This window comes from Medicago truncatula, chromosome 1 (genome assembly GCF_003473485.1).
Source record: "Medicago truncatula cultivar Jemalong A17 chromosome 1, MtrunA17r5.0-ANR, whole genome shotgun sequence".
In the NCBI taxonomy this organism is placed as follows: domain Eukaryota; kingdom Viridiplantae; phylum Streptophyta; class Magnoliopsida; order Fabales; family Fabaceae; genus Medicago; species Medicago truncatula.
This window is the reverse complement of record NC_053042.1, coordinates 28,242,910-28,258,976: the sequence shown is the minus strand read 5'-3', so window position 1 is coordinate 28,258,976 and position 16,067 is coordinate 28,242,910. Positions and strand designations below refer to the sequence as shown.

Genomic DNA, 16,067 nt, shown 5'->3' with positions numbered 1-16,067 from the left:
AAAATTGTTGCATGCTTTTGTGTACTCCAAATAACGAAAAAGAAAAAACGTGTTAGCCTAGATTTGTTTGAGTAAGGAATGAGATAAAACAATGAAAGAGTTTTATTTATGTTTTTTGATTTTATTTTGTGTGGTACTACTAACCATATATGAATTGGTTGGTGTATTTGCTCTGTGTTTATGTACTTCGAATCCGCAAAGATAGGAATCGTGATAGCCAAACTTTATATGAGTAAAGAATGAAATAAAACAATGAGAGGTTTATTAGTGTAAATAAAGAATGAAAATTTTTAACCGAGCTTTCATGTTGAAGAAATTTCAATGAGAAAAATAAAGTTAACAGAAATCAGATAAGGTACATTATGTGCGTTATGTTTGTAACAAACAAGGTTTCAAGAAGGGAAGTCTGCTTAATCCTAACAACAGGCCAACATCAGACAGTCCGGTGGTTATTGAGTTTGTGAAAGTGAAAGAAAAACCTGAGGAAAGGGTTGGTTGTAAAGCTGGAATATATTTGAAGCTGGATGAAGTTTTTAATGTCTATAAGATATATAGATGGGATGTGGCTCACTGTCATCCATTACATAAACTAGAGCATTTGTGTTTCCTGAGATCATTTCGAGAAGTAAATGAAGTTCAAGGACAACTCGCTTTGATAAATTCTAAAGCTGGAATGTCGATGAGAACATCTTATGAAGTTATGGGTCAAGGAGTTGGAGGCACGGAGAATCTTCCTTTTCGGTTTTCGGACTTAAAGAACTATCTAATGACAATTCGTCAAAAGGAGATGGTGGTTGGTGAAGCAACTGTAATTCAAGAATTCTTTAGAAATGAAGCTCTCTCGAAACTATCTTTTTACTATGATATCCAAGTTGATGCTGCAGAAGACATAGCTAGCATTTTTTGGGCAGATGGAATTATGCAACTAGATTATTCTCTATTTGGTGATGTCATCAGTTTTGATACAACTTACCGAACAAACAATCAATATCGGCCATTAGGTTAGTATTTTGTACTTCTCTCAGGTTTTAAATTAGTGTTTACTTTCATTATGTTGTATTTTATTCTTGCTTGGATAGTATAGGTAGGAGTACATTTTGAACTGCCTAGTGTCTAGGTGTGTGTGTAATATGTGTTCGAGTCTTTATCAAACCAACGCTGCTACTTGTTTCCTTGCTTGGTCTAGGTGTGTGTTAAAATTTAAATGTGCACAAAGAACATGTTACTGAGGGATGATTGCAGATAATGTCCCCGGAATCTACTTGTTTTGGTTTGTTTTCAGCTGCTGTCATGGTTGTTAACAACTTCTACAATGTCTATTTTTGGCTGCAGTTTGGTTATGTTTGATCCCATGTACTTTTTCTTGTCCTGTTGGTGTTACAGGTTTTGTCCACTAATATGAAATGTTGTACACCAAAACTATAATTTCAAGTGTGCCTCATGTTTAAAATAATTTCAAGTGTGCCTGAAGTAAAAATAATACGAAGTAAACTGATAAGAAACCAAAACATGAGGTGTAGATTTTAACTCAATTGCAGGTGTCCATCCTAGACCAAAACTCAATTGGTCCCAAAGTATAATCAATACGGCCAAAACATAATCAAAACAATATTTTAACTCAGATTGGCATGATCATATTATGTTCCACAGACTTTGTTAATATTAAGCTACATAGTCTGTTCTCATAATTTCTTACATTTCCATTCATACCTACACACCCTCTACATCTTTCTCAACCACATTACATTAGGTGAAGAAAATAGCTAGTAGTAGTACTAGTACTCAATCAGAAAAATCTTCACCAGAAGATGTTTCATGATCTGCACTCACATTAACTTCCCCTTGTTTAAATGCCTTGGCTATTTCATCAATAGGAATCAAAGGCAAATATCCAAACACTGTGTATCCCTTTCTAGTAATGTCCTTAACAACATGGTTATACTTTTCTGACCAACGTGCAGTTGTTGGAACTGCCATCTCTGCCACTGCATGGAATGGTGGATAGTGGTTGAGACCTGACCATATTTTTACTAAACTAGTTAGCACAATTTGTTTAGATTTTGTAGCTACATAATTTACAGCTGCTTTTGCCCCACCAGATTGAGCCTCATTCACTACTTTCTCAGCTTCGTGTGTTGCTTCTTGAATCAAACCATGATACCAATGCTGATAATGTTTCCGGAATCTACTCCTCTGTTTTTGTTTGTTTTCAGCTGCTGTCATGGTTGTTAACAGCTTCTGCAATGTCTATTTTTGGCTGCAATTTGGTTATGTGAATGAAAGTATAAAAAATATATGATGATGAATATCACAGTATAGAAATGTGATGTAGTATGTGATTACTGTCATAGTCACTGTAAACTTATATTTCAGCACAGTTTTGTGTTGTAAATATCTGATATAATGTTTATATTTGGCTATTTCTATTGGTGTTCAAATAGTTTTGTTTAAATTCATGCCTTTCTAATGATTTGTTAAGGTTTTATGAGAAAAACAGGAAAAATTAGTGATTGTTTTCATTATTTAGTGTAATTTATATATATGTTGTATTTTGTCCTGATTTAGTTCATTTACATTTCAGCTGCCTTTATTGGTTTTGACAATCATCGTAAGAGTGTTTTACTTGGTGCTGCGCTATTGTATGATGAGACAGCAGCTACTTTTGATTGGTTGTTTACAACATTCTTGAAGTGTATGTCCAATAAGAAACCACAGACGATATATACAGACCAGGCTAGTGCGTTGTTGAGTTCAATTCCAAATATTTTTCCAGGTGTTTTTCATGGGCTTTGCTCATGGCACATGGCAGAGAATGCAAAGAAAAATCTCGGCTCTCGTGCAAACAGTGCATTTTTTGATGAGTTAACTAATTTGGTTTCAAATGTAGACGATGAATCAGATTTCGACTACAATTGAGATCAGATGATGAAAAATTGTTTTAATGGAAGGCCTACTTCAGACTTTAGGTGGCTTGTCCAAACTCACGGAAATCGTATGCATTGGTCTTCAGCTTGGGTGAAGTTACATTTTACAGCTGGTCTGAAAACGACTCAGTTAAGCGAGTCTTTCAATGCTTTTCTTCGTGGATTTCTGCAGCCAGACCATTCACTTGTTCGATTCTTTAGTCATTTCAACATTATGGTTCAGAGAATGAGGGATAATCATGCTGAGTTGGACTTCAAGGCTGCAAATACTAGAACAAAAAATAATTATCCTAACAGTCATCTGATGCGGTCCGTTGTAAACAAGCACACACCGGCTTGCTTTGCATTTATTCACAGGCAGTATGACCTTTCCTTCAAATACTATTATGAGGAGGACACAGCAAAAGGGTCTGCATTGAACAAGTTTTTCAAAGTTTTCACAATTGAAAAGGTTGATGATAATTATGATGATGTTGATAATGATAATGACGGGCCTTCCAATGTCGATGTTTTGGATGCAGAACTTCAAGAAAACTTTTTCCCAAGTTTTGAAGATCATGATCGACTTGATGAAAGGGTTGTCACAGTTGACATTAGAAGCAAAAGTTTTAGTTGTTCATGTCGTATGTTTGAGAACAGGGGCTTTTTATGTCGACATGTTTTGAAGATCTTGGAGTTCTTAGGTGGTTATGTGCAATATCATTTTTTGAAGACAATACCTGGACAATATGTTTTAAAGCGTTGGACTAGAGATGTGCGTCCGTCTGTTGATAAGCTGAAATCTACCATCAATGTTGGCACTGAAGACACCACTCAAGCACAACGATATCAACAAATTTGTGCTGTTACCGTTCAGCTTTCTACACGTTTTTGTGCAGATCCGGAGGCATCTGAAATTTTTCTCGACGGTGTTCTTGAAGCTGGGAAAAAGGCAGAGGAGTTGCTTCTTTCTAAAGGTATTCGTACAGACCCATCTTAGTGTAAATAAAGAATGAAAATTTTTAACTGAGCTTTCATGTTGAAGAAATTTCAATGAGAAAAATAAAGTTAACACAAAATGAAAAAGTTACGAAAACAAATTGTAAAATAAAGAATGAATTTTCACAGAGTTTTCATGGTGGATAAATTTCAACGAGTAAAATTAAGTTAACACAAAATGAAAGAGAAACAAAAACAAATTGTAAAACAAAGAATGAAACATTTTATAAGAGCTTACATGGTGAAGAAATTTCAATGAGAAAAATAAAGTTAACACAAAATGAAAGAGAAACAAAAACAAATTGTAAAATAAAGAGTGAAACATTTTAACAGAGCTTTCATGATGAAGAAATTTCAATGAGAAAAATAAAGTTAACACAAAATGAAAGAGTTACAAAAACAAATTGTAAAATAAAGAATGAAACATTTTAAAAGAGCTTTCATGGTGAATAAATTTCAACGAGAAAAAAAAAAGTTAACACAAAATGAAAGAGAAACAAAAACAAATTGTAAAATAATGAATGAAACATTTTATAAGAACTTACATGGTGAAGAAATTTCAATGAGAAAAATAAAGTTAACACAAAATGAAAGAGTTACAAAAACAAATTGTAAAATAAAGAATGAAACATTTTAAAAGAGCTTTCATGGTGAATAAATTTCAACGAGAAAAAAAAAAGTTAACACAAAATGAAAGAGAAACAAAAACAAATTGTAAAATAAAGAATGAAACATTTTAACAGAGCTTTCATGATGAAGAAATTTCAATGAGAAAAATAAAGTTAACACAAAATGAAAGAGTTACAAAAACAAATTGTAAAATAAAGAATGAAACATTTTAACAGAGCTTTCATGGTGAATAACTTTTAACGAGAAAAATAAAGTTAACACAAAATGAAAAAGCTGCAAAAACAAAGTGTAAAATAAAGAATGAAACATTTTAAAAGAGTTTTATGGTGCAGAAATTTCAATGAGAAAAATAAAGTTAACTCAAATCGAAAGCGCTACAAAAGCAAAGTGTAAAATAAAGAATGAAACATTTTAACAGAGCTTTCATGGTGAATAAATTTCAATGAGAAAAATAAAGTTAACACAAAATGAAAGCGTTACGAAAACAATGTGTAAAATAAAGAATGAAATTAGTTACATTTTGACAGAGTTTTGATGACGAAAAGTAGAGGAGAAAAACGAGATTAGTATGAAGATGTTTAACCCGAAAAAATGTTAAGAAGAAATGGGAAAGAGTTGTGATTTTGTTGTGATTTGTAGAATTACATATAAAGAAACTACTACTCCACTAGAATGAAGAAAGAGAGGGATTTTAAAATTGTTGCATGCTTGTGTGTACTCCAAATAACGAAAAAGAAAAAACGTGTTAGCCTAGATTTGTTTGAGTAAGGAATGAGATAAAACAATGAAAGAGTTTTATTTATGTTTTTTGATTTTATTTTGTGTGGTACTACTAACCATATATGAATTGGTTGGTGTATTTGCTCTGTGTTTATGTGCTTCGAATCCGCAAAGATAGGAATCGTGATAGCCAAACTTTATATGAGTAAAGAATGAAACAAAACAATGAGAGGTTTATTAGTGTAAATAAAGAATGAAAATTTTTAACCGAGCTTTCATGTTGAAGAAATTTCAATGAGAAAAATAAAGTTAACACAAAATGAAAAAGTTACGAAAACAAATTGTAAAATAAAGAATGAATTTTCACAGAGTTTTCATGGTGGATAAATTTCAACGAGTAAAATTAAGTTAACACAAAATGAAAGAGAAACAAAAACAAATTGTAAAACAAAGAATGAAGCATTTTATAAGAGCTTACATGGTGAAGAAATTTCAATGAGAAAAATAAAGTTAACACAAAATGAAAGAGAAACAAAAACAAATTTTAAAATAATGAATGAAACATTTTATAAGAGCTTACATGGTGAAGAAATTTCAATGAGAAAAATAAAGTTAACACAAAATGAAAGAGTTACAAAAACAAATTGTAAAATAAAGAATGAAACATTTTAAAAGAGCTTTCATGGTGAATAAATTTCAACGAGAAAAAAAAAGTTAACACAAAATGAAAGAGAAACAAAAACAAATTGTAAAATAAAGAATGAAACATTTTAACAGAGCTTTCATGGTGAAGAAATTTCAATGAGAAAAATAAAGTTAACACAAAATGAAAGAGTTACAAAAACAAATTGTAAAATAAAGAATGAAACATTTCAAAAGAGCTTTCATGGTGAATAAATTTCAACGAGAAAAATAAAGTTAACACAAAATTAAAGAGAAACAAAAACAAATTGTAAAATAAAGAATGAAATGTTTTAACAGAGCTTTCATGGTGAAGAAATTTCAATGAGAAAAGCTTTCCTGAATTTCGTTTTAATCATGGATGTATCGAACAACCTCAAGACACAGATGTCGATAGATTCTTTTCGATACGTGCGTGTGATAGCAGGAATCAAGTGATAAACCTTCTCAAACGGAGAAGGTGGATCACTTGGCTGAGGAATAATTACAAAAATTAATAAATAAACCCTAAAATAACAATAAAAAATTGCATTCATTAACGGAGAGGATAAGAAGGATATAGTAGGTCATTACTGTCACAAAATAATCGACAAACTTTTTATCCATGTTTCAATCCGTAATGATAACCACGGCGTTTCTCTAAATGTTTTATGTACACTCTACCCGGATGCCATAGTTGTGCATTCAGTTTCGATCGAATCCTCTGATTTTTGTGCTTCTAAACTTTTGTAAGTTTCACATAAATATATTTCTTTTGCTTCTGTATTATGTTACTGTCTTATTTTACAAGTTTTTGAATATACTATTACAGGGACTTGGATGATAACACACGAGAGATTTTCCGTGCTTTTGTTGTGGAAAGAAACATTGACCACACTCTCTTCAGATATTTACTCGATTGGCTCTATGGTAAAGAGCAGAAGAATTTGTTCCTCTACTATAAAGCTTTATCCTTGTGTTTCAAGATTTCACTTGCAACCAAGACTTTGGATATATTATAAATAATGTCTTGGATGAAGAGCTTTTCAATCATGATGATGATGAACCTCTTGGTAATCATCCCTAGGAAAAGTAGAGGAGAAAAAGAAGATTAGTATGAAGATGTGAAACCTGAAAAAATATTAAGAAGAAATGGGAAAGAGTTGTTATTTTGTTGTGATTTGTAGCATTACTTATAAAGAAACTACTACTTCACTAAAATGAAGAAAGAGAGGCATTTTAAAATTAATGCATGCTTTTGTGTGCTCCAATTCATGAAAAGGAAAAATCGTGATAGCCAAGATTTGTTTGAGTAATGAATGAAATAAAACAATGAAATAATTTTATTTATGTTTTTTGTCATTTTGTGTGGTACTACTAACCATATATGAATTCGTTGTTGTATTTGCTCTCGGTTTATGTGCTCCGAATCCGCAAAGATAGAAATCGTGATAGCCAAATTGTATATGAGTAAAGTATGAAATAAAACAATGAGAGGATTATTAGTGTAAAGTAAAGAATTAAAATTTTTAACCGAGCTTTCATGGTGAAGAAATTTCAATGAGAAAAATAAAGTTAATACAAAATGAAAGAGTTACGAAAACAAATTGTAAAATAAAGATTGAAACATTTTAACAGAGCTTTCATGGTGAAGAAATTTCAATGAGAAAAATAAAGTTAACACAAAATGAAAGAGTCACGAAAACAAATTGTAAAATAAAGATTGAAACATTTTAACAGAGCTTTCATGGTGAATAAATTTCAATGAGAAAAATAAAGTTAACACAAAATGAAAGCGTTACAAAAACAATGTGTAAAATAAATAATGAAATTAGTTACATTTTGACAGAGTTTTGATGACGAAAAGTAGAGGAGAAAAACGAGATTAGTACGAAGATGTGTAACCCGAAAAAATGTTAAGAAGAAATGGGAAAGTGTTGTGATTTTGTTGTGATTTGTAGAATTACATATAAAGAAACTACTACTCCACTAGAATGAAGAAAGAGAGGGATTTTAAAATTGTTGCATGCTTTTGTGTACTCCAAATAACGAAAAAGAAAAAACGTGTTAGCCTAGATTTGTTTGAGTAAGGAATGAGATAAAACAATGAAAGAATTTTATTTATGTTTTTTGATTTTATTTTGTGTGGTACTACTAACCATATATGAATTGGTTGGTGTATTTGCTCTGTGTTTATGTGCTTCGAATCCGCAAAGATAGGAATCATGATAGCCAAACTTTATATGAGTAAAGAATGAAATAAAACAATGAGAAGATTATTAGTGTAAAGTAAAGAATGAAAATTTTTAACCGAGCTTTTATGGTGAAGAAATTTCAATGAAAAAAATAAAGTTAATACAAAATGAAAGAGTTACGAAAACAAATTGTAAAATAAAGATTGAAACATTTTAACAGAGCTTTCATGGTGAAGAAATTTCAATGAGAAAAATAAAGTTAACACAAAATGAATGAGTTATGAAAACAAATTGTAAAATAAAGATTGAAACATTTTAACAGAGCTTTCATGGTGAAGAAATTTCAACGAGAAAAATAAAGTTAACACAAAATGAAAGAGTTACAAAAACAAATTGTAAAATAAAGAATGAAACAGTTTAAGAGAGCTTTCATGGTGAATAAATTTCAACGAGAAAAATAAAGTTAACACAAAATGAAAGAGAAACAAAAACAAATTGTAAAATAAAGAATGAAACATTTTAACAGAGCTTTCATGGTGCAGAAATTTCAACGAAAAAAATAAAGTTAACACAAATCGAAAGCGCTACAAAAGAAAAGTGTAAAATAAAGAATGAAACATTTTAACAGAGCTTTCTTGGTGAATAAATTTTAATGAGAAAAATAAAGTTAACACAAAATGAAAGAGTTAGAAAAACAATGTGTAAAATAAAGAAGGAAATTAGTTACATTTTGACAGAGTTTTGATGACGAAAAGTAGAGGAGAAAAAGAAGATTAGTATGAAGATGTGATTTTGTTGTGATTTGTAGCATTACTTATAAAGAAACCACTACTCCACTAGAATGAAGAAAGAGAGGGATTTTAAAATTGTTGTATTCTTTTGTGTACTCCAAATAAGGAATGAAATAAAACAATGAAAGAGTTTTATTTATGTTTTTTTTCATTTTGTGTGGTACTTGATCAGGAGGCCTGAGGTCGATCAGGGGAGTGGAAGCAAGACTGCTCCTGCTCAGAGCTCAAATTAGAGCAATGCTGGGGCCGGGGTGGCCGATCCTGCTACCAGTATAGAAAATGCCCAGGCTAGGGGCATGTTTACACACACTTGCTCCCGAGTCAGGTAGGAGGAATTCCTGTCGGCCAACAAGGAAGCGAGCAAGGTGCGAAGTCTCAATCACGTGTGTGACGGTCGACGGACGAAAGGGAACCAGAGCTGCAAGTATCACAACTAGAGACATTCCTGATAAGTCATTTATTGCTTATTTTTATATGCTTTTTAGTTTAGTTTTAATTAGATTTTATTTTATTTTATATTAGTATTATTTCCTTTTTAGGATAGTTTACTACAAATTGCATTTTATTTTATTTCAGGAATGAATATTGGATGGATTGAGTCTTGGAGCAAAAGAAAGGGACTTGGAGCTGATTGAATGCAAAAATACAAAGATTCGGAGACAAAAATATGTCTCCCCCAAGTCAGAAGCTTGGCACGGCCCGTGCCATCATTGGCATGGCCGTGCCACCCTCCAGAGTCGCTTTTGCTGCTTTTGCTTAGATTTTAAGCTACTCTATTTTTAGCCCGAATGTAATTGCTTAGATTTTAAGTCGAATGTATGCTATAAATAGAGTAGCCATCCATCACAAATATTCATCTTTACTTGGAATTCAATAAGTGACAATTGCTTTTCTAATTAAAGTTCTTTTCTTTTCCTTTATTTTCTTGTCATTTACCTTTATGCTTCCTCTCTTCTCCCCCATGTCTACGATGAACATGAGTGAGTAGACTTCTCCTTGTCTTGGGATTGTTGGATAAGTCTAAATGACATAATCCTAATCAAACCAAGCTCTCAGCCTTAATTTTATGTAACCCTAGTTTCTTATCTAAATTCACCGCTTTAACATGGATCAACCATTATCAAACTGTGAAAACGAAAGTGGAGGGTTTGATAATTGTTTATCCATCATCTCAAATATCAATTCATAAAACGAAAGTGGAGCTTTGATATTCGAACAAGTGAATTTAGACAAGGATTGCAAAGGCAGTGAAATAGTCTTTGCAATCTTTGAGACACATAGTTTCGATCTTCAAGGGAACTAATAATAATCAAGTCAGCGAAATAGGCTTGGTTGTTAGAGGAACCAAAATCCAATAGTAATCAAGTCAGCGAAATAGGCTTGGTTGCTAGAGGAACATAAGAGAAATTGTCTTGAGAAATTAGGTCTAACATAAAGTTATAAGCTTTTAGTTTGGTTTGTGAAGGACTTGTCATTTAGATGAAACCAACGATCCCAAGGCTCCTTTTATTATTATTATCTTTCAACGCTTGAAAACCCCAACTTACAATCTTTTTCTCCTCTAATCATTGCCAAAGGTTAATTGAATTAAACTACTCCCTGTCGGACGATACTCTTTTCTTACTACTTCGGTAAGACCGTGCACTTGCGGTTTTATCTCATCAATTCCCCGCCACAACAGTTCCACAGGCACCATCGGATCTGGAAAGAAATTACATGGTCGAGGCGCTACAGTAGCTTGGAATTGACGTCAGGCCCTTAATGAGGTCGACGTCTAGGAAACCATACCCTGATTGGATCGACCGAGTTCATCAGTTTCCAAGGGGGTATAAGGTGCCTGAGTTTGTTCTATTCTAGGAGAAGAAGTCGACTATTGAGCATATAGCTCGGTTCTCGGTCCAGTGTGGGGAAGCTAGGTCCAAGGACTACCTCAAGTTGAGGCTCTTTGCCAACTCTCTTACTAAATCAGCCTTACTAACAATATATGAATTGGTTGGTGTATTTGCTCTGTGTTTATGTGCTCCGACTCCGCAATGATAGGAATCGTGATAGCCAAACTGTATATGAGTAAAGAATGAAATAAAACAATGAGAGGGTTATTAGTGTAAAGTAAAGAATGAAAATTTTTAACCGAGCTTTCATGGTGAATAAATTTCAATGAGAAAAACAAAGTTAACACAAAATGAAAAAGTTACGAAAACAAATTGTAAAAATAAAGAATGAAACATTTTAACTGAGATTTCATGATGAAGAAATTTCAACGAGAAAAATAAAGTTAACACAAAATGAAAGAGCTACAAAAACAAAGTGTAAAATAAAGAATGAAATATTTTAACAGTGCTTTCACGGTGAATAAATTTCAATGAGAAAAATAAAGTTAACACAAAATGAAAGAGTTACAAAAAGAATGTGTAAAATAAAGAAGGAAATTAGTTACATTTGGACTGAGTTTTGATGACGAAAAGTAGAGGAAAAAAAGAATATTAGTATGAAGATGTGAAATCCAAAAAAATGTTAAGAAGAAATGGGAAAGAGTTTTTATTTTGTTGTGATTTGTGCTCCGAATCCGCAAAGATAGGAATCGTGATAGGCAAACTGTATATGAGTAAAGAATGGAATAAAACAATGAGAGGGTTATTAGTGTAAAGTAAAGAATGAAACATTTTAGCAGAGCTTTCATGGTAAATAAATTTCAACGTGAAAAATAAAGTTAACAAAAACATTTTAAGAGTTACAAAAACAAAGTGTAAAATAAAGAATGAAACATTTTAAGAGAGCTTTCATGGTGAACAAATTTCAACGAGAAAAATGAAAGAGCTATTACACTCCACTAGAATGAAGAAAGAGAGGGATTTTAAAATTGTTGTCATGCTTTTGTGTGCTCCGAATCAGGAAAGAGAAAAATCGTGATAGCCAAGATTTGTTTGACTAAGGAATGAAATAAAATAATGAAAGGGTTTCATTTAATTTTTTTTTTTGTCATTTTGTGTGGTACTACTAGCAATATATGAATTGGTTGGTGTATTTGCTCTGTGTTTGTGTGCTTCGAATCCGCAAAGAGAGGAATAGTTATAGCCAAACTGTATATGAGTAACGAATGAAATAAAACAATGAGAGGGTTAGTAGTGTAAAACAAAGATGAAAATTTTTAACAGAGATTTCATGGTGAAGAAATTTCAATGAGAAAAATAAAGTTAACACAAAATGAAAGAGTTACAAAAACAAATTGTAAAATAAAGAATGAAACATTTTAACAGAGCTTTCATGGTGAATAAATTTCAACGAGAAAAATAAAGTTAACACAAAATGAAAGAGAAACAAAAACAAATTGTAAAATAAAGAATGAAATATTTTAACAGAGCTTTTATGGTGCAGAAATTTCAACGAGAAAAATAAAGTTAACACAAAATGAAAGAGCTACAAAAACAAGTGTAAAATAAAGAATGAAACATTTTAACAGACCATTCATGGTGAAGAAATTTCAATGAGAGAAATAAAATTAACACAAAATGAAAGAGTTACAAAAACAATGTGTAAAATAAAAAATGAAATTAGTTACATTTCGATCGAGTTTTGATAACGAAAAGTAGATGAGAAAGAGAAGATGAGTATGAAGATGTGAGACCCTAAAAAATATTCAGAAGAAATGGGAAAGAGTTGTGATTTGTTCGATTACTTATAAAGAAACTACTACTCCACTAGAATGAAGATAGAGAGCAATTTTAAATTTGTTGTCATGCTTTTGTGTGCTCCGAATCAGGAAAGAGAAAAATCGTGATAGCCAAGATTTGTTTGAATATATAAGGAATGAATTAAAACAATGAGAGGGTTTTATTTGTATATTTTGTCATTTTGTGTGGTACTACAAACCATATATGAATTTGTTGGTGTATTTTCTCTGTGTTTGTGTGCTCCGAATCTGTAAAAGAGGAATCCTGATAGCCAAACTGTATTTGAGTAAAGAATGAAATAAAACATTGAAAGGGTTTTATTTAACTTTTTTGTCATTTTGTGTGGTATTCTTAACCATATATGATTTGGTTGGTGTATATGCTCTGTGTTTGTGTGCTCCGAATCCGTAAATAGAGGAATCGCGATAGCCAAACTGTATATGAGTAAGGAATGAAATAAAACAATGAAAGAGGAGACACTCCTCACTTCACCAGCCAGTTTTGTGAGGATGAGTTTGGCCCCAAATTTCAACATGGTATCAGAGTTTGTCGAATTCTCAAGGGCCACCTAAACCAATTCATGAACCAAGCCCAAAGAGTGCTGGGCGTGAGGGGATGTATTGAGAAAAAACCAAGTCCCACATCGGATAGATAAGACTCTTAAAAAGAGTTTATAAACTGGAGGCAATACTCACCTCACAAGCCGGTTTTGTGATGATAAGTTAGGCCCGAAATTTGAACATGGTATCAGAGCTTGTCGAAAGCTCAAGGGCCACCTAAACCAATTCATGAACCAAGCCCAATGAGTGTTGGACGTGAGGGGGTGTATTGGGAAAAACCCAAATCCAACATCGGATAAATGAGACTCTTGATGAGAGTTTATAAAGAGGAGGCACTCCTCATCTCACAAGTCGGTTTTGTGATGATGAATTAGGCCCCAAATTTCAACATGGTATCAGAGCTTGTCAAATTCTCAAGGGCCACCTAAACCTATTCGCTCACCAAGCCCAAAGAGTGCTAAGCGTGACGGGAGTGTATTGGGAAAATCCCAAGTCCCACATCGGATAGATAAGACTCTTGAGAAGAATTTTTAATAAGGAGACAATCTTCACCTCACAAGCCGGTTTTGTGATGATGAGTTAGGCTCCAAATTTTAACAACCTATGTTATTAGAGTCCACTGAAATTAGAGAACATAACATTCTATTTCACTCAAATACATATGTGGCTATGACCAAATTTTTAATTGAGTCAAAGTTGGGAATTTTTATCTTGACCAACATGCATAAACTAATCATACGAATTTACCATATGAAACAATTTCAAGCAGTGAAAACAAGATACATTAGAACAGTGAATCACAGAAAAAAATGTTGTCAATATTTCCAATAAACATGTTACAAATAGTTAACCAATAAACATTTCATGACATGTTGGATCAGTTCATGTTACAAATGCAGCCACTCAATAGTTCATGATACAATATAATTATTAACGCAAATGCTACATATCGCGAAACTTTTGTCCCAATTACACCACGACACTTCATACATGTACTCTAGCAAATCCTTATGAGAACTTCTACGGTACACTCACAAAGCGAAGTGTACCGGTACTCTCGTTTCATAATTTTATAAATTAACGATCATTTTTCAAGTAAGAAATAGCAATTTTTCAATATTTATATTTTATAGAACATCATTTCGTAAGAAAAAACATCATTTCATTGTTTATAAGAATCATAGTAATTTTTTTTTACATATTATCGTAAAAAATAATCGATGTTCTCAATCATGAGTGATAAAAATTCAAAAAAAAATTAATTTTATTTCGTTGATATTTTTGATGAATAAAATTTAGTTATTATAATTATAAGTGATAAAAAACAATATTTTTCTTCAAAAAAATAACTCATTTAACTATTAATTTAAAGAGTGAGTGTACCGGTACACTCAAATCTATTAGGTGTACCATAGAATTTGCCTTAATTTATATCCATCTAGTCATGCAATTAGTTAGAGGTTAAAAAATATTTGCGATGGATTCGCTCGGAACAAATAGCAAAGCTCATTTTTTAATAGGCTTAAATGCTCTTTTGGTCCCTTAATTATTTAATTGGTATCGCTTTGGTCCCTTAACTAAAAAAAAGATTGTTTGAGGATTTTAAGTTTTTTTTTTTAGTCTCGTTTTGGTCCCTTCTGTTAGGTTTCCGTTAGTTTTAATAAAAAACGTTAAGTGTGGACACGTGTCACCTTGTCATTGGCTCTGAGATTTTATATTTTTTACAAAAAAAAAATAATAATTTTTTTGTAAAAAAAAAAAAAACTCAGAGCCAATGACAAGGTGACACGTGTCCAGGAGTTAACTTTTTTTTAAAACCCTAACGGAAACCTAACAGAAGGGACCAAAACGAGACTTAAAAAAAACTTAAAATCCTCAAACAATCTTTTTTTTAGTTAAGGGACCAAAGCGATACCAATTAAATAGTTAAGGGACCAAAAGAGCATTTAAGCCTTTTTTAATATCCATAAAATGGTGAAGGAGAAATTATAACTACCTTGTTCTTCTTCTTTTTTCTTTTTTTGAGAGGACCTTATTCTTCTTGTTTGTGTCAACTTGTTAAGCTTGATTACTGGGGATCGAGAGCAGAGACTATGTATACATAGCCAATTGGAATCCCACTGCATCTTCCCAATAGGAGTGATGCTCAAGAAACTCTCCTTCGATATTATATCTCTCCTTCGAGAAGGAATAGAATCAATACTAAGAACAAGAGTTTTAGTCCAAGATGAATGCACTCCATACTATTCCATCACCCATATATCAACTTTACTGCTCCCAAGAACTCATACACTAAGAAATCTCTAAAAGTTTTCTTTCCCTTAACTGAAAAGCAACAATAACAAAGTCACAACGAAGCAAAACCAACCAGTGAATAGCCCCATTGAAAAGCGATTCTACTACGGGACAATCAAAGGAAGAGACCCGACCATAAAAAGGCAAACGGGTAGTATCCACAATTTCCTTCCACACATTAGCTCACAATGAAAAATCGCCAAATGGGATATCACATCATATGAACTTGGAATATAATCATAGGATACTGAAACCACCAGGTAATCATCTGTTGACTCGTCATAGCCAAAACCATAAGAAGGTAAACGTGAATGATTAGGAGGAAGCGAAGGTATTTGTCTATGAACCCTGGTAGACGTATTCCATAAGTAAATTTTCGGATTAGAGTACAAAAGTATAAACCCTCTACATGAACCTTGATTAATGGACATGAAGTACAAAAGTATATTTTCGGATTAGAGTACAAAAGTACATAAGTAAATTTTCGGATTAGAGTACAAAAGTACAAAAGTATAACACAATTAGATTACATAAAAGTTTGGTTTAATGAAACATAATCAAAATGGACATGAAGCGATGATTCCATAAAACTACACTTTTAAATTTTTTGAAAGATTTCTCCATTTTTCCTCGTATTTTGCAC

The 16,067-nt window shown here is 32.2% G+C and overlaps 2 protein-coding genes across 2 annotated transcripts; one reads left to right on the top strand and one right to left on the bottom strand.

The window, feature by feature from the left end:
- Positions 1–1,782: 1,782 nt before the first annotated feature.
- On the bottom strand, positions 1,783–2,223 carry LOC25483653 (REF/SRPP-like protein At1g67360). The gene has a single exon (XM_013612352.3). It carries the CDS (start codon positions 2,221–2,223, stop codon positions 1,783–1,785), a length of 441 nt encoding a protein of 146 aa, XP_013467806.1.
- A 702-nt stretch (positions 2,224–2,925) lies between these two features.
- On the top strand, positions 2,926–3,903 carry LOC120578234 (protein FAR-RED IMPAIRED RESPONSE 1-like). The gene has a single exon (XM_039830697.1). It carries the CDS (start codon positions 2,926–2,928, stop codon positions 3,901–3,903), a length of 978 nt encoding a protein of 325 aa, XP_039686631.1.
- The last annotated feature ends 12,164 nt before the right edge of the window (positions 3,904–16,067 follow it).